The sequence below is a fragment of the Ambystoma mexicanum genome, chromosome 7q (genome assembly GCF_040938575.1).
Source record: "Ambystoma mexicanum isolate Mex_15411 chromosome 7q, UKY_AmexF1_1, whole genome shotgun sequence".
Taxonomy (NCBI): Eukaryota; Metazoa; Chordata; class Amphibia; order Caudata; family Ambystomatidae; genus Ambystoma; species Ambystoma mexicanum.
Genome location: NC_090941.1, coordinates 752,074,099 through 752,099,303, shown reverse-complemented (window position 1 = coordinate 752,099,303; position 25,205 = coordinate 752,074,099). Strand labels below are relative to the sequence as shown.

Here is a 25,205-nt window from a genome sequence, read left to right as displayed (position 1 = left end):
GCTTCCGATGTGGTGGGGGCGTCGCTCCCTTGTTCTTCGCCCAGATCCAGGTGCATTATGTCTGCCACTTCCTGGAGTGTGGTTATTCGTTTTTGGACTCCTTGCAATTCAAACAGACCAAATGGGAAGGGCCATTGGTATCTGACGCCTTTCTCGGTCAGTTCTTGCACTATCAGGCTCATGTTCCTCCTTCAGAAAAGTGCGCTGTTCGCCAGGTCCTGGAACAGAAATTTTGTTTGACCCTTGTATGTCACTGGTTCTTGTTGTCTGGCTGCCTTCAGGACAAACTCCTTCTGGCCGTATCTTGTAAATGCTGCAAGGACATTGCGGTGTCTAGCGTTGTGGCCCTTGGATATCTGGCCCACTCTATGGATATGGTCCAGCTCGATTGGGGCTGTTCCTCCCAGGAGCTTCGCAAAAATTCTGTGTTCCCTCTTCAGTTCCCTGTCCATCACCGGTTCCGGCATGATTTTTGATCCTGACGTTGATTCTATGTGATCTGTTTTCTAGATCCTCCAGCTGTACTTCCAGGTTCTGCGGCGTTACACTTCGCCAGTCTATAGCTTTGCTGTTAACTGAGGTTTCTTTATCCACCTCCTGGAGGCCCCTCTTGAGCAGGTCCTTTCTTTCTCCCAGTTGCACCATCTCTTGTCTTATTTCCCACAGGGCCGTGTTGAGGTCGGACCTCATCAATTGGAATTGGTCTTGAAAAGTCTTTTCTAGGGTCTTCTGCAGGGTTTGCATATCCCCTCGGAAGTCCTGTCTCATCATCTTTTCCATATTGTCTTCTGCTTCGTGGTCCCTTCGTTCTTTCAGGCGGTCGTTGCTTCCCTTGCTCAGCTCTCTGGCCTCCAGGGTGGGCAACAATGAGGGGAGGGTTCCCAAAGATTTGCCTGCAGGTGGGCCCACCTTTGCCGTTCTGCTCCTTGCCTTGGAAGTCATCTATATCGAGCTTGACGCCTGTGTCTCCGGAATGCTCCCCCGGGGACTCTGATGGTTTGGATCTGCCATTCTGGTCCGACCTGCTGGTGGTTGTGGGTTGTAGCAGTTATGTCCTTCCTTTAATGGGTTATGCCTTGTGGCACCACCCCTGTTTGCCCCGGGGTCTGCTGGTGCTTATTATGGTCTACCTGTCCTGTCCTGCCTCTCCCCCAGGCAGAATTCGATATTCCTGTGAGTGGTTCCGGGGTCCCGCCTTTGTAGATGTTTATGCTCCCTTGTCCTCTTCCGTGGTTGTCCCCAGGGGACCGGGAACATCCCTGCTCATTGGTTCCTCCCCTCCCTTGTGCTCTGCTGCCCTGCACACTGTAAACCCGGGACGGGAGGTGGGGGGGGCGAGAACGCTCCCTCCTTTGGTCCTTCTGCTCTGTGCTAGCTCTAAGGGCCTGCCTTCCACATGGCTGTATTTTTGCTGAGAGCCCGTGGGGCCCCCTGTCCTCAGTCCCCTGATGGGTAGGGGTGCTTGCATCACCTGTGGGCTCTCGGTCGCCCCCTCGGGTCTTGAGCGGGGGTTGCTCCCCACCTGATGTCTGGGAGTTGACCGCCCGCCGGGTCGACTGCTTCTTTATGCCATTTCCGTGGTCGGCCCAGTGCCTGCAGGCCCCCTTCGGGGTTCTTCACTTGGGGGCTTTGCCTCTGCTCTGTTCCCCTCTTTTGTGCGGTCTTTGTATGCGAGTCCCTCCCTGAGACCCAGGCTATAATCTCCTCGTCCTTGCTGGGCTGTTGGTGTTGCCTCCAGAAGTTTGCCTCTGCGTTGCGGGCCCCCCGTGGGGAGGGGCATGTTCTCGTGACCACTGCCTTCGCTGTGTGCGCAGCATCGTCTTCAGGGGTGCCGTTGGGTCGTGTGGTGCCATTGTCTGCTGCTAGGGACCCCCACAGGGAACTGCCTGTGCCTCCGGACCCCCTGCCCGCCTCTCTTCATTGTGGAGCTTTCACCTTCCCACTCTTCCGTGTATCACCGCCTCCAGCTGTTGGCTACGTGGGCCGGTCTCCGATCCCCTGGTCCTCGTCCTGGGCTGGCTTCTCAGATCACACTCCTCCTGCCCGAAGCTGCCAGTTGTTCCCCTCTGTCCTCTTCGTCCATGCGGGCTGCGCTCCTGTGCTTTAACCTTCCTGGCAGGGGGTGCTGCTTCTCGATCTCTGCACCTCCGCCGTATGGGCTTACTCCCACTTCTCTCGGGAGCAGAGGACCTCGCTCTCTTCCCTGGCTGAACGGTGCAGGAAAGGGCCACTCCTCCCCCCATCCACACGTTGCCTGGTGGCGCGTTTTCCTCCTGTGCGGCGGGGCCTCCCCTTCACTCTCCTTCCGGGCCATGTTACGGGGAACACTTGTTGAGCAGATGCGCCAGCCCACGCAGGGGGGTGCTTGAGGCGCGGCTCACATAGCGGGCCGCCCCCTGCGTGGACTCCCCTCCTCTAGGGAGGACGCAGTCGGGGTGCCCTCGGGGGTCCGGCAGGAAACGGCCTGACCCCCAGTGGCTTAAATGGCCAGGGCTGAGAGCAAGTCCTCTCATCCAGACCTGGCAGCAGCGACATCCACCCTCCCAAGCTGCTGAGAACTGCGACTGGTAAATTGAGGAGCAGGGTTTGGTCCATGAGGAAGGTAAAAGGGTTTAGAACATTTATTATGGAGGAATGATGTGTCTTTTGAATTATAGTGTTGTAATAAGGTGACGGTGGCACTGAATGAATGTCTTTTAACTAATTGTTTTTCAGAGATGGTGGTGACAATTTACTGTACTTACTAATGTTTCTGTCGCAGGCGGAGTTAAGAGGGTGCTCCTAGAGAAGGAGGCACGCTGTGGTCTGGTCCGTGAGCTACAACCACTGGCTGCTTCAGGCAGGATGGGGTGACACGGGCGCTGATTCCACTAGGGACGGTTGGGACTCAACAACCGATGCAGTGGCCTTATTCGCTCCATACTCTCTGGAGGAATGACTGAACTGGCAGTGGAATCCAGGGCGGGCCGCTCTCGCAAGAACAGAATGGTGTGAGATGGCTCACAGGCTTTTGGACATGGGCTTTTTGTAAGGCGGGATTGGCGGAGCCACCCGGCTAAGGACTGTGGTTGGTGCCAGGCAGTCATAAAACCTGAGCAGGGATGTGGGGGGGGGCGCCGCCCTCATAAGATGACTCCAAATTATGCGACCATATGTTTTTCCAATAAAATTCAGAATGTCTGACTCTATCATTGGGGCAAACAAGTGGGAGATGTTATATATGTTAATATGATGTAGGGGGCCAAGGAGTAGGGGTTAGCCCCGCTATGCCTTATTGTCGCCAGCGCTCTATCTCCTTCCCCAGTGATGTCCGTTGCCCCTGGTGGGGGGGTGTGCGTGCTCCGGATGCCCCGTTTCCCAGTTGTCGGGGGTGGTGGAACCGCCGTATTTCGTCCAGGGGCTTTGGAGCAGCCGTCAGCACATCAGTTTGTTTTGGCGGCCATCTTGGAATACACCAATACCTGTTTTTAACAGGACTTCAGTGAAGGACACGCATCGTGCTTATAAATACACTTCTGTAGGCCGACCTGGTTAAGACAGTTTTTATTACACAAGTAGCACGTTTACAGCTCAAATTAAGTCATTAACTCTGACTTGTTTGGAAAAACCCTGGCAGGAACTTTGACTGCAATATTTGAGTAACGTGAACCTACAGTTCCCATGAGGGCAGGCAGGGGCAGGAACTGGGTGGCAATGGCTATAGGGAATAACCAAAACGACACCTACGAGCTTTGTCCCTCATATGCCATTTCTCAAAGCCCAAACTGAAAGGGGAACTTTTAAGGCTACTGCACATGTGTGCACATGAGCGGAAGATGTAAGACGGGACATTTTTCTTTTCCAAAATAAGTCTTTGAATTTGTCTCGCCACTTACTCCACGTCGCTTCAATGGGAGTTAATTGCCTATGCCTACCAAACCCTTCCAGCAGTAGCAGAATGCCCATATCCTACTGAGTTCCTTTGCTCATCAGGTTACCTGGATGTACAGTGCCCTCCTCTTTGCTTGCATGGTCTCATACTTGCTTGCAGCACTGCCATCACGTGAACAGTGTGCTGTTCCATGTAAAACATGATCTGAATTTAAGCAATCCAGAGCGCGGTAATAAACTTTTGGCACACCTAGTAAATGTATGTTGGATTGGTAAACAAAAATAAAAATGACCAAGGCGTACAGATATGTCGACTCAGTTAGCCGAACCAGAAGACAGTCTATACCCCAAGACTCTGGAATGTTCCCCCCCCCCATCAGCGTCGATCCCTCCCCGACCCCCTCCCTCACTCCTACTACAGTTCTGGAAGGAAATCAAGACCCATGTTTTCAAGGAATGGTTCCTCCCCCAACACCTAGGTCCACACACCCCCCAATCCCCACCCTACCTGAGACTGGGTGATCTGCTCCCCACTGTTTCCTCCCCTGGTTGCTTATGGATCAATTGCTGCTAAATTCCCTGCTTTTTTTTTTTTTTCTTCGCTCCCCACTCCCTTGTTTCATGTGTTCCCTCACTGTGTTCCCCACCCCTCACTCCCCATGATTATAAAGTGCTATGTTGTTCCCAGAAGCTCGGTCCGTGCTCAATAAATACCATACTCAAAATTAACAAAGGCGCGCATCGACTATGTGGTGATTTTTCTTTTTACATTTCTTAGCAGAAAAACCCCTTATGGATAGGATCTTGCCAATTTATTCATCAATGCTATTTCACAACCTGTAATGCCCCGTAGATCCCAGACACCATGATGCTAACCGACTTGGCTGTGCTGAAAATACATCCAGAATAGTCTTCGGCAGTGGGGCCCCCTTTCACTGCAGTAACTTTGCTTAAAATGTTGGGAGGGGGGACATGACTTCTGAAGAAAATGTGCCCCAGCCAAATTAATGGGGACAAAATAGTGTGCCATGAAAGTTGGGGGGGACAAACACCCCTGTCCCCCCTAAAATTACGCCCATGCCCCCTTTTGAGCAGACTCTGCCGTGAAATGTAACTTCGTTCTCGGTGGACGTAGCTGTCCATTGCCTAACATGCTTCAGTTTATGGCTGTCTTTTCTGGCGGGGTAAGTGGTCTTCCCTGTCAAGAGATCTCTCAAACTGGGCTGATCCTGATCCGTGTCCTGCTATTGGGATGAGACACTAGTGGTGTTGTCCTCTCAAAATAGTGGTCATTCTGGACTCCCATCATGCTCCCCTTCAGTTGACAGGTAGCCAATTGAGGGTGGTCTCCAAACTTGTATTTTTTGTTTTATTTAGTGTATTTTGGCTCGGCAAATCAACAACTTTTTTTTTTGTCATCTCTACCAATGTCAATAAAAATCTTGTCCGCACTAGCCAACCCCTTTTTCTTTTCCCCCTACTTTTGTGATCTATTTTCGATTGTGCAACCAGGGGTTTAGGGCAACAAATGCTTATTTATTTGAACATTTTATATAGCGTGCAAAACTCCAGGGTATCTAGGCATTTAATCTTGCGATTTCGGTTACAAGCATAAAGTTCAGCTTGTACAATGAAAGGTTACAGAGGCTGAGTGCAATGCGGTAGTGACTGAGCTTACCACCTTATTCTTATCATACAATGACATGCATTATTTATGGAGTTTACGTAATTTACACAGCTAAGCAACCCCTAATTTGTTGCGAGATTTCTGGATAGCAGTCCAGTGTCTGGAGCGTTCCTTGCTTCTACATGTAGTTTTACATTTACCAGATGACTCCAGTCCAACATTTACCAGATGACTCCAGTCCAACAGGAATACCTGATTTAGTCCTCGGCTTCGCTTTTACTCCAGTCCAATTTATTTACTTGAAATGACAGGCGACGAGTCCCAGAATGCCTGTGCGCAGGGGCGTTGCTAGGGGGGGGGGGGGGCTAAGGGGGCTAAAGCCCCTGATCTTTTGGTTGTAGCCCCGGATAGAATCTCGGGAGCTACAGCCAAAAGACTAGCTAGCCCCCAGTCCCAACAGTACTGACAACAGTTTAGCCCCCGGTCTTTTTCAGACCTAGCAACTCCCCTGCCTGTGCGGCCTGGTGTTCTAGATGTCCTGACCTCCTCTGGTAATCTCATCCAAGCAAGTGTTTTCCAAATGCACTGCCCAGAAGTGCAGAAGACCCTCCTTTTTTGCACCTTTGTTAGACCACGCAGCAGAAGACCAGGCCAAGCGGCTTGACTTTGGGGAATGTGAGGCTCTTGGCAGGCTCATGGAAGATCAGATGTCTGTTGGCCTCCTTACTGCCACCCCCGAAGTCTACCCACAGGCTACCCTTCACCAATGGAGAGTGATCTAGTCAGCGGGGGTCGGGATTTGGAGGAAGCTTGGCAAGCAAGCTGCAATGCACTAGTCAGGCTCTGCTTACCTTCTTAGCTGCTGCATAGAATGCTCTGTGCGGTGAGGGCCATGGGGGTGGGGGGTGGGACGTGGGGAAGCATGGGGGGGGTGGTTTGTGCTCTGTCTCAATTTGAAGGACTTGAAGGAAGGAAGGAAGGAAGGGTAGGGATCATTGCCACACTTCATTGGGGTAGGAACAGGCACGCATAATATGTATGCACTTGTAGTAGGAGCAGAGGGATGGACCCTGGACACACTTATTAGGAGGGAGGTGGGCGAGTAGTGCTCGAGATGAAAACGGGTCATTGGATGGGGTCAGGGTAGGTGGCGCCTCAGTGCCACAATGAGTAAGCCTGTTCTTGATAGGGTTGAAAACACAGGAGCAGCAAGGTGAAAGAACTATGCTTGCAATGTAAAGTACCTGTAAATAATATACATTTTGTCTAAACACCTCTTTGAATTTACGTATAGATGGCATTTCTAAAGTAAAACCTTTTCAATTCTAATGACAAAAGCTCTGCGTTTTTAGGTGTAGTTTTAACGTTTGATCTTCATGAGACATTGAGTTGCTCTACCACGCTTTTCTCTCCTGATACTGTGGTTTTGTGATTTGCTTTAATAGTCTGCCTTCCATTCTTACTTGCAGGTTCTGAAACCTGTTCACCGGGGCTATGCAGCACAGCGAACCTGCAACGTAAGTAAAATGACCACCACGTTCTCGGTTTGGGTAAGGTTCTTGTGTGGGTACAAGTATGTGGATGCTGATGGGCAAACTCTGGGAGGCTTATGCACCTGCCACCTAAATGTAAATCACCCTGGATTAAAGTGTCAAGGGATGGTGCGCGATTTTCTTTGTGACGAACATACATACTGCAGGGTAGTTTGAGGGGACATCACAAATCCTTTCAAATGGATCCAATATTTCTTTGATTTTATGCAAAGGCTACTGTGTAATTAACCCCTGAAAATAACGAGATCCTCACCGAACAGTTTACCTGTCTGGGGGTGTTTGTGACAGACGGACAGGCGTTTACATCATTTTATACTTTTAGGTGTGATCATCTTTCGATGGCACGCAAAAGTAAAATCTAATTATCTGATCGGATTGTATTATTTTGAGTCTGCAGAATGGTTTTTGTTTTTACTTTCCTCTCGTCCAGCCCCTCTTCATCCAGAAAAGCTTCAATTACAGATGCATGGATAGCCCTGCCTAGGCTACTCCTTGCCTTTCTTAGAGGCGTACCTTCCCCAGTCAATTTACTTGACTCGAGGAACCGAATGTTTTTCTGCAGCTAGTTGTCTTTTTATTTTCATTCTGTTTTTCCTTGCTAGGCCTTTACTTTTAACTGGTCTCTTGTGATTTGTGTTCTGCATTCTTGATACAGCAGTTCCTACTTTTGGCGCCACCTCTTGGCCCTTTGTCCTCCCCAGTTGGAGGAAACAGATCCAGGTGCGGGAAGAAGCCTTGCTGTGCTTGCACGACCCCCCCACCCTGGATGGCAGAGTTGCCCTTAGTATACCTGCTGTTTGTTGAGGATCAAAGTACCAGGAGAACCAGCCCCCACTTCTTGAGCAGCGAGAGTTGTTGGGTGTTTACCATAAGTTCCTTTTTTGTTTCCTTTTTGTTTGGACCCCATAACCGCTTTCTTCAAAGACCTTGTCAAGAAGCCTTCACAGGTCTCGCTTCCCTCTGGTGCTGGCTCAGCCTGTACCGCTGCCACCTGCTTTGGTGCTGTACTGGGTGTTCTAGCAAGGCGCATATCTTTGGTTCTGCCCGATATGGCCCTGCATGTGGTGATAGGCCGACAGTCCCAAGCTCTGACTCTGTTGCTAGCCTTCTGAACTTTTAGCTTTTTCTGTACTCCTGCACTAACATTGGTCCATAATGGGCCCTAATCCAAGTCTGTGCCAGACACGCAACTGTGTGTGTATGTGTGCTTGTACAGTGACTGTAATCGTTTAATGCTGGCACCCTGTTTTTTTTCTGAGGAAATAAACTAGATCAGTTAGCTGTCTGAACACTTAGTTGGTGGTGGCAGTGAACTGGAATTGCAAACTTTTCTAATAGCTTTGGGAACAGTAGCCTGTTCTCTAAAACGGAGCCCCATAGACTGTGTTCTTGCATGGAAATCCAGAAGAAATGTCACTAAACTTTGTTTCCTTTTTGGAAAAGGCTGCAAACCTGACCATATGTAGCCTTGGCTACAACTTGCCAAGGAACCATGAGGCGAGAGCTTCCATGACCAGTTTTGAACACTATTGACTAGTGTCTGGAGTTAAGGTAGAAATCCACGCTCTGTGGGTGGGCTGGGAAAGAAGCCAGGGAAACATCTAGTATGTGGTGACCCACAACGATTGGGCTTTAAAGGGTGGATGTTTGTGATTGGGAGGTGGGTTTCTGCTGGGCTCCCTGTATTCCTAGAAGGTAGTGAAAGCTGCAACTCTAATTTTGTCAATCGGTTGGACAAGTCCGAAATACCCGAGCAGCAAACCAAAGCGGACCGCATGAGAGGTCTGTTGGACCTACGTCGTTGGTTTACCAGACAGTGGCACCATACCCTGTCACCTTGTCTTCTGCACTGCATCCCTTTCAGTTGTCCCAAAGTGCACTTGCCTGTATGGAAGACTTCTTTATCACAACTGTAATTGTTATTGCAGAACTGGAGATTCTGTTGCTGGTAAGCTTTACTTTGCAAACTATTCTCAAAACTATTCTCAAAACTTCGACAGATCATGTTTGATTTGCCACCGCTCTGAGGGCAGACCTACTGGCTGTACACCATGCAGAGGGAGCTCTCTGCGAGTTATTGAATCCCTGTAGAATACATTTGACCTCATGGCATCTCAAACCCTAAACTCGACATCCTTGTTGCCCAGACTCCTTGTTGACCCTGACCTCTGCCCGTGACCCTAACTGGCAGGGTCATGTGTAAAAGACTAGACTAAAGAATCCTATTTTACAAATGTGTCATTGTAAACCTGCATTGGCTTTTAGTGCACAGTACAATGAGGAGACTTTTAGCCACCTTGCTCCTTTCTTCAGAGTCTAGCATTGGGTGCTCTGCAACATTTACCACTATCCTGGAGTCGGGTGACTTGAGAATGAGCCTGTTGCCTATTTGAGGGTAGCTCAATCTCCTAGGCAAACCCTCCCAACGTGTGGCAAAATCCTCAGTCTCAGATTACTGACACCACATAGAATTTAATCTCTGGGAGAGTCCTTTTTCAGGGCTGTGGTCTTAAACATTCTGCTGGAAATGTGATTATTGATGAGGGTGAAGAGACTGCAGATGTGTTTCGGCCCTGTTATTTTGCACAAGCTCTGGCATAAGCCTCCCTTCAGATGTGCTGATGGTGGCGCGTGACAACTGAAAAAAGCACCAGTTCACACTGATGTGCAAGAAGAAGCTTGCGATGAAGGACGTGACTTCTGTCCGCTGAAACGGAGTGGCATAACCCACCTCTGCACATCTTTTTGCTCTTGCAAGGGGCATTGACTGCTATCATTGTTGTACATAACCAAGCAGAGGGGGAGGTAGTGTCCGCTGTCCTGCTTAGGGTGGTTCTGTGCAAATTAATTTGCAGTCTTTTCAGTAGCAGCTGGCATTCGTGCTTAACCTTAGTGGGCACACGGAGTCTTTCACTCACATAAGCGTTCTGAATATGATCTGATGGTGTTACAGGTTTGTCAGGCTTGTCTGCAGCCAGGGACTATGCCATGTGTTGGATGTTTTTCCTCATTAATGAGCTGCAATTCTTATTAATGAGCTTCAATCCAAGATTACTAGCAGAGCTTTCTTTGCTTCAGAGGTGCACCCTCATGCTATGCTCAACACCCCCCCCCCCCACATCCCGCTCTCACAACTTGGCTTCACAGGTGCAGTACAAAATCGGGAGTCCCCTGTTTGTGGGTGTGTTAATGTGGCCCAACCTGTTCTGGCTCATGGAGCTAGTGCCATTGTTCAGGGAGTGACCGGTCACGCTCCTGGTCAGGGTGGCTAGCCTGTCCAAGACTAGTTGGACAGCATGGAAAGGGGCCACGGAACGTGAGGGCAAGAGGAAATGGGTGTGAGATTACCCAATCAATAAAGGAGAAATGCCACCCACAACGATGTTGCATCAAGCTTCTGTCCTTTTTTGCCCCCCCCCCCCCAACTGCTCAAGTTTGGTGTTCAGATGGAATGTGCTATTGGGGGATTTGTAGAAGCGCAAGGAGTTTTTTCTTTTTACCTTCAGCAATCATGCTGTTGGGAACTATTTTGAAGGGTGGTTCCATTTTTAGTTCTGCCTCTTCCAAGGCTCACCAAATCCCACTCTCAGTAGGAATTTTACTATTGGGTTTTCTGTTTTGGCATACAAACTGTTGGAACCAAAGACCACTTCGCACATTAAGCAGGTGACCCCTTTTCTTTTTTTTTCATGATTGTTTCTTTAGCAGTTGGTTTAGGATAACTGTATACAGATCTCTCAAGGTTTAGACCACAACTGGGAATTCCTCTGTGGGAATAATCATCGGAACTAAAGTGTCAGGTTGAGCCATATAAATCAGATAGTATCAGTTTTGGGCAGAAATGAATCTGTAGTTCCTTTTTGTAGACTGAAGTGGTGTCTCTTCGAGAGGGATACCTTCCCCAGGACACTTGAGTTTACTTAGTTTTAAAAAAAAAAAACACCCAACCCAGCTTTCATGGTCCCACAGATGTGTTTTCACTCTGCATGTTCTATTAAAGTATATTCAGGCCCACTAGGCCGTTTTGGAGTTGGAGGCAACGTAGCACAATCCTTGCTTAAACCTGTATGGCCCACACATTTATACCGGTCTATCAGAACTAGGGACTTGATTTGTAGTAAAGAAATCTGGGCTCGGGGAGGCTCATAATTTGGTCTGGGTATGGCAAATAGTTGGTAGTGGGGCACTGGAGCTCCCACAGTGGACTGCCACCAGGTAGCTCTAGTAGGCTGGCATTCTTCGCCTTGCCTTGGAGGGCATCTGGGACCTCATTTGGTCTGTTGAATAAAGGTGAACGGAGTTGCTCCTATTATATTACAATCTCTGACAAAGACACTGCAGAGTAATTGGAAAACTGAGTTGCAGTTCAGAGTGCTGTGCTCAGAAGTCCACAAAGTTGGACTTTTGCTTAAAAACCGGTCTGACTCATTGCCGTATAACGAAATTCTCCTAACAAACTGAACCAGTTAAGGCAAATGATCGCGGAATCTGTATGGAACCTGCAAGAGGGCAGTGTGCTTGGGCACAAAGAATTTCCTGATCCTGCAAGAGTGACCAGTTAGAAGGAACATAATGTGTTTTTTTTTTTTTTTTTTTTTTTTTTTTTTTATTTATTTTTTTTTTGGAGGGAGAAATCTAAATCGTTTGCTAAACATTTTTCATTGTACTTAAAGATTTTTAGGCGACTTCATGCTTAAAATCCACAATGGCACGCATGATTTTTGAAATCTACTACGCTAAATTGAGGAGGGACCCAGAGAACCCACTGACTAATTGCATATGGGTACAATCTAAGAATAATTTGTATCCAGTGTCAATGAGGAGCAGAGAATAGGCCCTTGTGGACCCTTCCAAAGTAGCAGAATGCATATACAGCTTTCCCTCCAGTCTCCAGCGGAGTCTGATGCAGACTAACGGAAGCCTTGTGCTTTTTGTCCACTTTTTCAGAGTTCAGCTAACTTCCTGGAGGCAAAGGCAACCAAGTGGGACACTGATTTTGCTACACCATTTGCCATCCTGACCTGCATAAGGAAGAGTGTCCTTGCACACCTGACTGTTTACAATACCCGGGCCTGGTTTGTGGAGGAGAAATGGGGTAATCCTACCTCATCCTTTTCCCCGAAGAAAATCCTTAAAAGGACAACACTATTGCCATCTGTAAAAAGGAACAGACCCTTTATGGGAAAATAAACCTTCTATATCCACTGCATCAGCCGTCACACTTTCCGGGTGAATGATATACAGCACTCATTTTTGTGCTTCTCAAGAGAACGGAAGTTGGTACAGTTTACCTTTTTAGGAGGCTCTGTGCGCCTAGCGCAATGATCTACAAACTATTCAGAAGGTGAGCAACAGGGTTCTTTTTAGTAGTGCCCCATAGTCCGTGAAAATTGGAACCAATCCCAGGACATCAACATCCTACTTTAGTGGGTGAAGTTGGGATGATGCTCGTAGCAGTTGCATTACCTGGTTGTTCTGATCACCAGGGCGCTGCTGGATCTAGAGCACCCCACCAGGCCTGGACCTAATGGAGCCAACTTGCCGAAAATGCTGAGGGACCCACGGTGAGGCAAAATGGTGTCAATGGTTTTAGCTGAATAGTTTCTAAGCCAAATCTGGACCTGCAGCTCCCACCTTGGAATTTTAAGATGATGCACCTGCAAGATAGCAGTCCAGTGTCTGGAGCTGGGGTGAGTGATTAGGAGAAGAACAATGCTGCAATGCTGTAGAGGGAAGAGAAAAGGAGTTCTGTCTCTGTTGATGCATGCTGCGCCACACTTCCCTTGAGTGGTGAGGGAGGGGCTGGACGGGAGGGTAGTGTACTGGCAGGGACCTGCGTTGGTGTGCAGGAGCGCTTGACTGTAGCAGAGCAGAAAGGGTAGAATCTGCCAGGCATCAAAACCTTAGGATCACATGCAGTAATGTGGTGGTCATATCTGGCTCTTGAGTCTGAGTAGAGAGGAGTTGTAGGCTTGTGCAGGGCAGTGAACTGTGTGAGGAATCCGAGGGCATCCTCACTTCTTTCCCCAATATGTCCTCCTCCCAGGTGGCCAGGGGGAAGGCAGTCTCTTTTGGATCATGACCCTGGGGGTGGATGTGCGAGGGAGGATCACCTGGGTGAAGTAGACTTGCGTGGGGATGAGGCACCCTTGAGTGAGACATGGTATCCCCCATTTCCAATGAGCCTAATATTCCCCAGGTCGTTGGTGGATATTACCAATCTCTTCCCTATTTTTCTAGAAAACCCTCTCCCAACGCACATCATTTGAGATGATGAGGCCACCATTAACACAGAAGACTAACTGTAAGAAGAAACCTGAGTGGTCGGACTCCTTATGAAGCTGGGAACTTTAAAACAGGCTCAGCTGAGAGGTTTGTGGAGAGGCATGGCAAGCGCGATGGAGAGTTCCAGGGCAGAAACTGTGGCTGTGAAAAGTCACTGCCCAACTCTGGAAGGCACAGGGAGCATGGTCCAGTTAAGTGAGCAAGAAGGGCTCATTGGCAGTCTGAGGCGGAGCAGGGAAAGCCGTACAGAACGGAGCAAAGGGACCAGCAGCGTTGGAGCGACACCCGAACACTCATAGGTGCAGGACCGCGGTCTGCCCTATACTGGAGCTCTACAGTAAGCAGCGAGGAAGCCGTGGACTCTGCTGAATGCCAGAGGGAACCAGCGCAAGGAGATGCATGAGCACAGACGAGTCTCCGGAAAGGCACAGAGTGGAAACCAGACCATTAGAAAGCCGGTGAATCTGCCTGGGTGAAAAGGGGGCCACGGACACGGTGGATGGCCGGTTTAGTGCCAGAGACATTTGATTTGAGTAGCTTAATTGAATAGGAGAAAATCAAGATGAAGGTGATTAACCTGATGAGAAGCCATAAAAGCAAGCTTTGGCAAAAGTTGAATAAGCAAGCATTGCCAAGTTCCAAGAATAAATGGTGCAAGAGAACCATAACGGTAGAAAAGCCTGTATGCAAGAGAAAAGAGCACCAGGTGCAGTGATTTACTCTGTTTCAGTTTTCTTAGGTTTCCTAGAAGGAGAGTGTACTGAGAAGCCTATGTTGGTCTTGCAAGTGAAAACGACTAAATAAGTGAATGTTGACGAAACCAGTGATGATAAAACTTCAAGGGCACTTGAAAGGATATTGAGTCGAGCCTCATTGTGAAGCTGAAACTGTTGCAAGGAATCTATGAAACTGATCCAAGTAAGGTGTGTCGGTTGCTTGACCTCTGATGGGTGGACCAACCACTGCACCTAGACCGAATACATCCACCTGAGGAAAACCATGTTGTGATTAAATAAAAGGAAACCTATGAGAACTGATTGAGTTGAACTTTATAAGTTGGTGACAAGTAACCAAACCTGAAGAGCTGGGAAATATCCCAAGAAAGTTTGTTATGTTGGAACATTGAATATCCCAAAGAACTGTTATTTTTGAAACATCGAAAGACTTGAAAGCTTCGGAGAAGGGAACCCCTCTGTTGTAAAGGGATCTATTTGATCCTTGGGGATGGGACATCCCTTATCCACTTAAGAGCTGGAAGAAGCTCTGAACTTGTATTTTGAACACTCATCATTTGATGCTGACATCCTTACACATTGTATACAGTTATGTGAGAGCAAATCCCGCATTAGCATTGGGCAAGTTAGGCTTTTTCCCCCCAACCCTCCATTTTAGTTCATACAAATACATCCAGTTGTCTGGGTCTATGCCTTCACAACTGGTGATGGTGGCCTGCCCTGCTGCCAGAGCTTCTGATACCAAGGAGTAGTGGACCATTGGATTGAGTAAGCCAGTCCTACTGACAGGCTACTGTAAAAATAATGGCAGCAGGGAACCTTGCTCTCAGAAATGTTGTGAATGAAAGTTCAGGGAGGTTGCCTCCAAATACCAAGAGCTGGGGCATAGACTGTGCCTGTTCCACTCATTCACAAAGTCGGTGATCGCTGTACTGCTGGAAATCCCTTTTGCCCATTTCCATGTCTAATCATGACTGGCTCTGTGAGACCTCCAATGAGTAAAGGAAATGAACAATTGTAGAATGCTCCAAAAAGGAAGTGGAGATCCAAAAATACCTAGCACTCTTACTGGCTGCAGCTTCAAAATCTGTTTCTTCAGGGGCTAGCAATTCAAGCCTATCTTTTACCTCACTTGGCTGAGGTTGAGACTTTTGCACTCCAGCGACTCATTTTACGTGTCTGGTTTTTGAAGGCGCACTTAAATTCCTACAGGAGGATGTCAAGTCAGTCGGACATTAATGTACTGAACCCGCAAATTCCGGTCTTTCAGGACCAATCACCTGTAACTTTGGCCAGGTGCAGGACCTGAAACCAGCAACAAAATTCTTAAATGCAAAGAAAATTGGAGACTAGTGGACTTCCCTTCAGTCTAAAATTTCAATAAACTGAGCTGGAGTCTACTAAAGATTCTGGAAAAAGCCATTTTTATTTGTATTTAATTGTATAACAATGTTTACAAAAACTGTTTTCACAGTTCCTCCGCTACGTTTCGTTAGTCCCTATTTTTGACCTAAAAATTGCTTTATTCATTCGTTTCTGTCCGTCTCAGGCTCTTAAATCAGCCCAATTTGCTTGAAGAAAAGGCCCCTGCCCAACTTGTTTTCTCAGCAATCGTGTCCACCACTCTACTTCGTCTACCATGCTTGTTTTCCCCAAGATTCTACTTAAGTTAGTGTCACTAGCTCCTTCCGTTCCTTTGCATATCGGCAGTAAATGTCAAATTGACTCAAACTAATTAGACTTGCAGAATCGACATTTTACTCGTATTGGACTCCCCTCTGATGTCATGACCTCATTTGTCTAACGGGTTTAATCTGATTCTCAGGAAGGTTCGACCCAACCTCTTATCTTTTTAACTTCTTAACAGATTTCCTAGATGCAAAGAAAATTGGAGACATGTGGACTTTCCCTTCAGTATGAAATTTCAATAAAATGAGCTGGAGTCTACTAAAGATTCTGGAACAAGAGCCATTGTTTCCCAGTGCAAGCCGTGATGGGCCCATCCTCGGAGAATGGAATTGCGAAATCCACAATTCTTGGCATTGTAAGGAAAGAGCATGCTCTAAGGAATATGGATCCTCCCAAGCACCAACCTGAGAGGATGCTATCCCACATGGAAATCATCTAATAGAACGATATCTGCTGTTCTGGTGACTTTTTGAGCAATGACAATTCCATGTTCTCTTACATTTTTTTTTTTGTTTTTTTTTTTTTAAAATTTTACATACAGAAACTTGCATTATGGTTCGCTTATTCTTTTTGTCAATTGATTATTTGAATAGTTCTGACGCTTCTCAAAGTAATTGCAGCAAGTTCCTAAATCGTTTTAGGAGAGGCACTGAACCATTGCACACAATGAAATCTTTTAAGAATTTTTACGAATGAAAATGTTCATCGGTTGATCAGTAGTGCTTGAAAATAGGTGCTTCAATCTTCCGGTACTAGGAAGACCAGACGCTGAACGGTGGGAGGGAGGCTCTGTGGACCCGTATTGCGGGTATAGGAATGAGTGAATGATCCTATGTATTCTGCAGTATAGAACAGGGTTCCATTTACCTTTGTGTTATCCAATATGGTGCTGGAAGGACACCTACGACATAAGATTATGATCAATTCTGCCTTGCCAGTCAATTTGCAAAGAGTGCACTTTGGAACCAATTAAGATTGTGATGCACCCCTATTGATCGAATTTGTTTTGTCCTGATGGCTGTTCTATGCCATCCAGAAAGACCTTAAAGCCGAAACTTGAATCGCCGACAGTGAATCTTCAACTGTGCATGTGTATCTAAAAATCAAATGTGATACAGGCCCCCGGGAAAGGAATGGTGCATTGAGATATTATATATATATATATATTTTTTTTTTTAAATTTTCATTAATGTATTTTGCACACGCATTTCATTCATGCACTCCCTAGTAATGTTCGAATTCGTAATGTATGAATGCAGTGTTGCGGTAATAATTGGTATCCTGGGATTTTGTGGTGGTAGATTGACAGGGTATAGCATAGTTTTTTAGCATTGTGTTAATGTTTACATTTATATGAATTGTGTGTTGAAGATGAAATCAAAATGTACGAGTAATTGTAAAAATAAACAATACATAAAAATTGTTCCAACTAGATCTTTGTTGATAAAGTTCTGTTCATTTAAATTAATGTATAAAGTGAAGAGGGTTTCTTTATTTCTGTGTATTTTTTTCTTTTTTTTCATCTTCCTTCTCTATTAAAAATTGATAAGCCGGGTTGCTTAATTTATATAAAACCACAAATGGTTTGAGTTGCCAACTAAAATTACACAAACATATGAATTATAGACTACAGACTAACCAATTTTCTTCAGTTCTCATCCCGCTTCCAATAGTTCTGTATCTGAAGCTTGGTGAGTACACCACGTAGTGCCGGCTAGACCTCCTATACTTGATCTTTAGAGCAGGCTCAGCTGTGTACATAACATGGCAAGTTTTGGATCATATACTAAGAATTGTTTAGCTGCCTCAACATGCTCCTTAAAAATAAATAAATGCATTATGCAGTTATATTGTGAAGGTTAGACTGAGTGAATGTAGGTGCATGGAATGTCTTGTTGAAATAAAAATGGACACCCTGGTTTTGCGTTAATTTCTTGGAGTAACATCCGCCAGCTTTGCGTAAAATCTGTGCTCAGTGTGAAGAACCGTATATAAGCAAGCTTAAGTAATGTGCCAAGTTGATGAACACGCAGTATTGAAAAACTTTGCAAAGAAATTAATGCATTAATTTTGCACCAAGAAGGCAGTTAGTGTTTTAATAAAGGAATCCTATATAGTGCATATTCTTTGAATAATTGTGTCCTCTTTAAATTTTTCCATGTTTTCATTTTTCCTTCCTATTTTACTTTACACTTCATGTATTTTTCGTTCATCCACATGCTTTAAATGTTGTTCTAAAGAATTTGTATATAGCGCCAACACGCCCGCAGGCCTCGGGGGCGCTTGCTTGACCGAAGACGAAAAACACAGAAAAGGTGTGGAGCAGTGGGGAGGGATGAGAGAGTGAGAATCCTAAACTCCTCCTCCATCAAACAGATCGTGTCTTTAGGGCTTTAAATGTAACTAATCTTACCTACACTGATGTATTCAAATTTAATTTGCATAATGACTAAAAGCCTTGAGAAACTGCAGGGGACGCAAGCATGTCCGCTTGTGTATTTAGAAAATCAACTTGCACCAAAAAAAACCTTGCATATTAACTCCTTCAGATTTTGGAACTAAGCGAGGCACTGTTGGATAACCCTACTTTTCTCTTTTAAATCTTTTGACCCAAGTGTCTGAAAACTAATATTTACTTATGGGAGCTGATTACTAATTGCGTGGTGCGGAATGTATCTAAAATTCCTAATTTTCATATACATTTTACTCCTGGATTCAGTAAGGCATCGCATGTTGGTTTTGAAATACCTGGGAGGTGCTTGAACCATTCTTGTAAACTTCTTGCCAATGCCTAAAGTTTTTTTACCAGTAAGGTTTGCTAATGGTAGTAGTGGACATTTTTTAAGTTTGTCAACTGTTGGTCGAGTGTGCATTCTTGCAAAATCATAAATGTATTTAGCATATCTCGAGGAAAGATCAGCTCAAGAATTTTTGGTTGATTAGGTTTTTTTTTTTTTCCTTACTCCCATAGGAAGTAGTCATAGTAAGTGCTGCAAGGACACCCATAGGATCTTTTCAAGGAAGTCTTTCCTCTTTGCAAGCAACACAGCTCGGTTCTATTGCTATTAAAGCAGCAATTGAAAGAGCAGGTATGGTATTTTTTTCATTATTTTGAATCTATGATCAGTGAAAGTTGAACATTATTCCATTATGCTTGCCTCTTCAATGGGAGAATTAAAATGTGGGGTATGCTGTTCTTGTACCGTGCATTAGGAAATAAAAAATCCTGCTTTTGTTTTTGAAAGGCTTTTGTTTTCGAAAGGCTGTTTAGAGTGTACACAGGGAGTCATTTGTTTTTTGTGTTTTAGTTATTTATTTTTTTTAAATCTAACATTTTCCTCAGTGTCATATTTATGGAAACATCTAGTCTGGGGATTTTCCTTTATGTGAGAAAGGTATTTCTTGCTCAATAGAAACCTGTGAGGTTAGCTTTACTAAGAAGATGAATGATTGATCGACAAAACAAACTCATTGAAAGATTGTTTAATGTGTGGCATTTAAGTGAGTAATTCACAAGTGTGTGTGTGTGTGTGTGTGTGTGTGTACCACAGTATGTTTTTCAATGTTTCATTTAACAAAGCTGTATATTTCTTTTTTTATAGAATGGGAGTGTGGGTTGAATTTTTCGCTGTTATGTAGAAAATATTGATCAATCTAAGTCATTACTTTTTTCTGAAACTAAGATGGTTATTTTTAAAGTTTGGTGTACGTAACTTAACTAAGTGATGCATAAATAGAGAACCTCTTTGGATTGAGATTTTTGGCAAAACCCTTTGATATATTTGTCAGGTTCTGTCTGAATAGGTGCATTTCTATTGGATTGTTAGTAACCAAACCAATTTGGCACCCGTTGGTCATCTTTTTCAATGAACATCACAGTGAAATTTGAAAGGATTTGGCTAACGAAATTAACTTGCACATAATGGTGACCACAGATCAATGGCTTCAAGGGATAATGATAACCAAACATGTCCCCAGTTTCAGACCTTCCTAGGGGGTTCCATGGGATTCCGTTTTAGGGAGGGAAGGAAAGAAACGTCTCAGTAGGAAACCAAAAGCTGTGCCTTTGGAAGCAACACTCTGAACAGGAGCCAGAACAACTGGGCTCCCTACTGATGGGCCGCTGCACAGAAACTACTACCCTGGCCCACTACTTTGCCTCCAACTCTGAGGTAGTGGTTTCTGTGCACACCCTGCCAGTAAAGTGTCCCATAGTTCTGGCACCTGTTCATAGTCCATCTGTCCAAGGACCCAGCTTGCCATTTTCTACTGCGCCATTCAGACCAATCAACACGTTTTTTAAATTAACAAATACTGGGGTTTGTGGTATTCCTTGAGCTGAAGGACTCTGAACCTCTTCCTACAGAAACGGGCATGCTGGCAGCCTTCCTAGTGCCAAAATGGAAGACCGGCATTCCCATTCAAATAGATGTACTTTGAGGCACACAGCATTGGAAACATGTTTTTCAGATTTCCCATCACAAAGATGTTTCACACCAAGCAGGCCGGATTCTCTCTGTTGTGGGAGTGGATGATCTCTCGCCACTTCTTCTACTGACTCTTAAGACTCTCGCTATTGAGAAATTACTTCTCACAAGTGTCTTAATACATACTCTGCCCAACCTCCTTCCACCACTCTTAAGATTCTTCATACTAGAGCGGAAACGCGCAACACCCCTCTGAACCCCTTTTACATCTGCTCTTTCTCTTGGTAGAGAAGGTTAAAATGGTAATTTCTGTGCAATCCTCTGCACATGGATCCTCAAGACACCTGTCGATGTACCTCAAGATGCCCCTCCTACTATCAGTTCCTTCAGTGTGTGCAAGTTGATCACTAACCTTCGTGTTTGATTTCCCTTTGATCTTCTGGTGAGTCCATAGTTGTTCAGGGTGTAGGTATCATTGGCTCCCTTCATCTACATTGAAGAAGCCAGGTAAATCCTTCATGTGTAGGAGTAGTTAAGTCCTTCAGTAAAGAAGGGCCGGATGCTTTCCTTTATAGGTCTTTACACCACCTTTTCTTTGGGCCTGGCTCATCTGACTAGGGCGTTCACAAAGCATTTTACAAAGAATTCAATTAACTTTCTCTGGGATATACAGCTGGGTCAAGCTTTTCCTCATCTGAATCTTTCAAGCCATTGGGCACCTTCACCAATATATTTCACACTGCCTTTGTATATTCCTGTTGTGAAGTGCTTGCTTGTGAATGAGACCCTGTGATGTCATGTGGAATGTTGATGTGTGAATGCTGTATGAGTGTTCTACCTGATGTCAGTTAAGCCTGGGTGATGGGACCAAGTGGTTATCCTTATATGTAGCTTAATGTAACTATGTAATAAAGTATATGTAAGAAGCCCAAGAAGACCCCTGAAGTTACATTATTACACTGGCGATTAGGATTACTGAAACAAAGAACCTGCGCAAAGACTGCTGAGGGGGGGAGCAGCAGAGGAAGGCAAGGAACCACTGCCCCCCCAAAGATGAGAAGTCCCATCATCCAAGGGTGCAGAGTGCAACAGGCATAGAAGTAAAGAGAGCCCCAGTGCAGGCCCAGGGCACAAGTAAAGAGGAATGGGCAGCCCAGCACAGAAGCAGAGGGGTTAAGTCTTGAAGTGAAGCCCCAAATAGTAAAGAAGGCCCCAAGGAGACGTTTTGAAGCTTGAAGTAGAAGCTGCAGCAAAGTGACTGGGGAAGTGAAGCCCCAATAGCGAAGCAGGCCCCAAATGTGTGAAGTGTGAAGCAGAGGCAAGGTGCAGTATTATGAAGATAAGCACCTATGCTGTGATATCTTGTAGCAGAAGCAGGCTTCAAAGGACAGAAGTAGAAGCAAAGTGAAGGGAGAAATAAAACTAAGAAGGTCCCCAAAAGGAAGATGGGAAAGCAGATGCAGCGTGGTAACCAAAGGTGTGAAGAAGTCACTGCAATGTTGAGCCCAGTGAAGTTCCCATAGTGAAGGGAGGAAGAAATAAGTGGGAAGGACCTTTGGGCAATGAGAAATGATTGTTTTGTTTTGGCAGAAGTGCTATAGAGCAAAGTGAAGCCACATGACTTTGGGGGATTTGGCGCAGTATAACTTCCCCAAACATTCTCAGGCCAGACTAAAAGAATTGAATGGCATGAAGGAGCACCATCATATGAAGCGTCATCAGATGCATGTATCATTTAAAGTTATGAACATTACGGAGGATTTGTATTTCAGTAGAGTCACGTTATTAAGGCTACGTTAATGCAAGAAGATACTGTATTCTTATGAGGATGCAAATGATAGTGAGAATATGCATATGTGGTCTACAAGTATTGGAGTTTAAAAGTTACTGATTGAAGCCTAACCTTTTGAGGGTTTGCTGCTATAAATGGACTTTTATGTACTTTATAGAATACAGTTATTGTCTTGAGTGAGAAAGTGGGAGGTGCATGATGCATGCCTGGAGTTGCAAGAAAGGGGGCCTGAGTGGGCAGGAAGTAACTTTTTGAGGCATTTCAGGGTTATGTTGTCTAGTGCAACATGGACTTATAGAAGTTTAGAGGTATGCGCATAAAGCAAAAGTAGGCTGCATGAAGGCGGCATGGACTTTCAGAGATTTATAGATTTGCAGATTTTACTGTAATAAGATTGAAATTCAAAATTTACTATTTTAGAAGTGGGTCACCATTGTTGAAGGTTGGTATGAAGTGCAAATATACCGGAAGTGTACTATTGCAAATATACCAGAAGTGTGATAGTTGAAGTGAAGAGTAGGGATAGCGTCCCCATTGGAGGACGGTAGTACCTCCAATCAGCAGTGAAGTATACGGATGGCGTTCCCACCCAATAGAGGAAGTTAGCGCCCCAATCCTAAGTGAAGTGTAGGGATAACGTTACCAATATAGGAAGATAGCGCCTTTTATGAGAAGTGAAGTGCAGGGATAGCATCCCTTTCAGCATGAAGTGAAGTGATGAGTAGGGATGGCGTCCCGCAGCAGAGTAGGGATGGCGTCCCGCAGCAGAGTAGGGATGGCGTCCCGCAGCAGAGTAGGATTAGCATCCCTCATCAGAGTAGGGGTAGCGCCCCGGACCGGTATAGGGATGGTGTCCCTGGGTAGAGTGGGGATAGCGTCCTTCATCAGAGTAGGGGTAGCATCCCGCACCAATATAGGGCTAGCGACCTGCAGCAATATGGGGATAGCGTCCCTGAGATTTTCTTTAGAGCTGCATCTCTCTATACAAAGAGACATGGTGTGGATGTCCAGTATGAGTGCCCTGTATTGTTTCCCAGGCCAGTGGTGGTTATAAAAAGGAAAGGGATGTGTTGTGATGTGTTCGTTGATGTAGTGTGGGAAAGGAAGGAGGTGTGTTGTGAAGTGCTCGCTTGTAAATGAGACCCTGTGATGTCATGTGGAATGTTGATGTGTGAATGCTGTTTGAGTGTTCTACCTGATGTCAGTTAAGCCTGGGTGATGGGACCCAGTAGTTATCCTTATGTGTAGCTTAATGTAACTATGTAATAAAGTATTTGTAAAAAGCCCAAGAAGACCCCTGAAGTTACAATTCCCTATCTTCGAATATTTGACCACATGCTGTCACATGGACTTGGGGTCTCTTACCACTGCATATGCCTAGAATAGACCCCGCTGCTCCCCATAGTGCTCTGTTGAAAGCAGGATGCTGTTCCTCAGTCAACCTTGGCTCAGTCACAAGGATCATTAGAAGGATTTTGCAGGAGTCAATCTGAAACCATGCTGTTATTTTCCAGTGCCTCCCTGTATTTGTGGGTGCTATCATGTGGCTTCCCCAAGCATTTGATCTTTAGGACCAACATGACCAAAAGCTCCCTATCAAAATCTTGAAACTGATGTCTGGGACCCACCCAGGTTTTCTCTCCAATTTCTGGCTCCATGGTCTGTGCCCTCGGGAAGTATCTCGCTGATTAAAATTGAAGGTTTTCTACGCAAGCCCAGCTATCAAAGTAGTAGCCCATCAGTGTATGAAGCCACCTACGAAAGCTGGTGCTCGGCCCATGCGCTTAGACCTCACAATGTCCGAGAGTATCTCGTCGGCCTTCTGTGATTCCATTGACAGACTTTGCTTGTGTCCCGTCCCTCTGTTGCCTTCAACTAAGTTTGTCTCCTCGTATGCCAGTTCCTGGCTACTATTCCCAATGTTTCTTTGACCACTGGTTTCTTGGTGTGCCATCTACCTTTTGAGTACCTGGGTGGTGGGAGGACTTTAGGCACGCCCAAGTGTTTCCCCATTTTTACCCCCACTACCAGCCCATCCCTATTGGTATTTAACTGTGCAGCTGTTGTGCCAGCCTTTCCTGCCTCTATGCCTCATGCGCCACTGAAGATGCCCAACCCAAACAACTCGGTCCCTCTTATCTTTTCAATTCACCATAGTGTGTTGTATTTATATTTTTATTATATTTCAACAAACGCCACAATCAACAACGCAATTATCAGACAATAAAAATAATAATTACATATCAAAGTTCATCACATTGGGGAACACAATACAAAATAACAGAATACACAGGTATGAGGAGACACTATTCGTTTTTACAGGTCCAGGAATCTCCCCCATATCTGGTAAAACATTTTTTATTCCTGAAAATGATTTTCTTTATTCTAGACACTCGTGTTAGATCTGACAGCCATTCTGAAATACTTGGCCTTTCCTCATCTTTCCAGCTCCTTAGAATGACTTTTTGGCACGGAGTTAGAAGCTCTGGAGAACCAGCATCTTTGGGGGAACGTGAGATCTGCCACTATCATCTTCGCCCAGAATTATACTTGCGTAGTCAAAGTCCACATCAAGCATGAGAACTCCTTTTCAGCGTGACCTCTCTCCAGAAGCGCCTTAGTTCATACAATCCCAGATCATATGCTCAAACGTCCCTCTGGCATGCCTGCATTTCCAACACGCCTCCGAGTCAAGTGTTTGAAGTAGAGCAGGTCTTGGTGCCAGCCCTCGTGAGTTCCTGTGCAAGATTGGTGAGTCTTAGCCTCACAACTGAAGGATAACTTTTTTTTTTATGGATCTTCCTGCCCTCCCTACAGAATAAAACTGCACTGTACTGCATGAACCAGCAAGGAGGCATCTGATCTTCATACTTCTCCCTAAAACTGTGGTGCTGGGTTATCTCTCATGGGGACCTTTCCCGGTTTCCTCAATTCATGAACACTAAGGTGGATTCCCTAAATTGTCTAACCCATATCTCTCACAAATGGAATCTTCTCCTTCTGGTAGCAGATATTATTTTTCAGACCGTGAGGCACACTCTGGTGACCTCGACCAGCAATAATTGCCATTTGTATGCATTATGGGTAAATCTAGAAGAGGTGTCTGTAGGACACTGATCTCCTTTTGTGGGAAGGCCACCTCCTTTGTCTTGCCTCCACTTTCTCGAAGTGATCAACAAATTGATGTGCCGCCTATAGCATGGTGCCATTATGGCACATCTAACAGAA

General features: G+C 45.6%; 1 protein-coding gene across 1 annotated transcript in view; it reads left to right on the top strand.

Moving 5' to 3' along the window:
• Positions 1-25,205, top strand: part of ACAT1 (acetyl-CoA acetyltransferase 1) — a 330,010-nt gene that overhangs the window by 89,135 nt on the left and 215,670 nt on the right. Inside the window, exons 2-3 of the mRNA XM_069640458.1 lie at positions 6,967-7,014; positions 18,730-18,847. Of these exons, the coding sequence (XP_069496559.1) occupies positions 6,967-7,014; positions 18,730-18,847 (166 nt within the window). The remainder of the gene's footprint in view (positions 1-6,966; positions 7,015-18,729; positions 18,848-25,205) is intronic.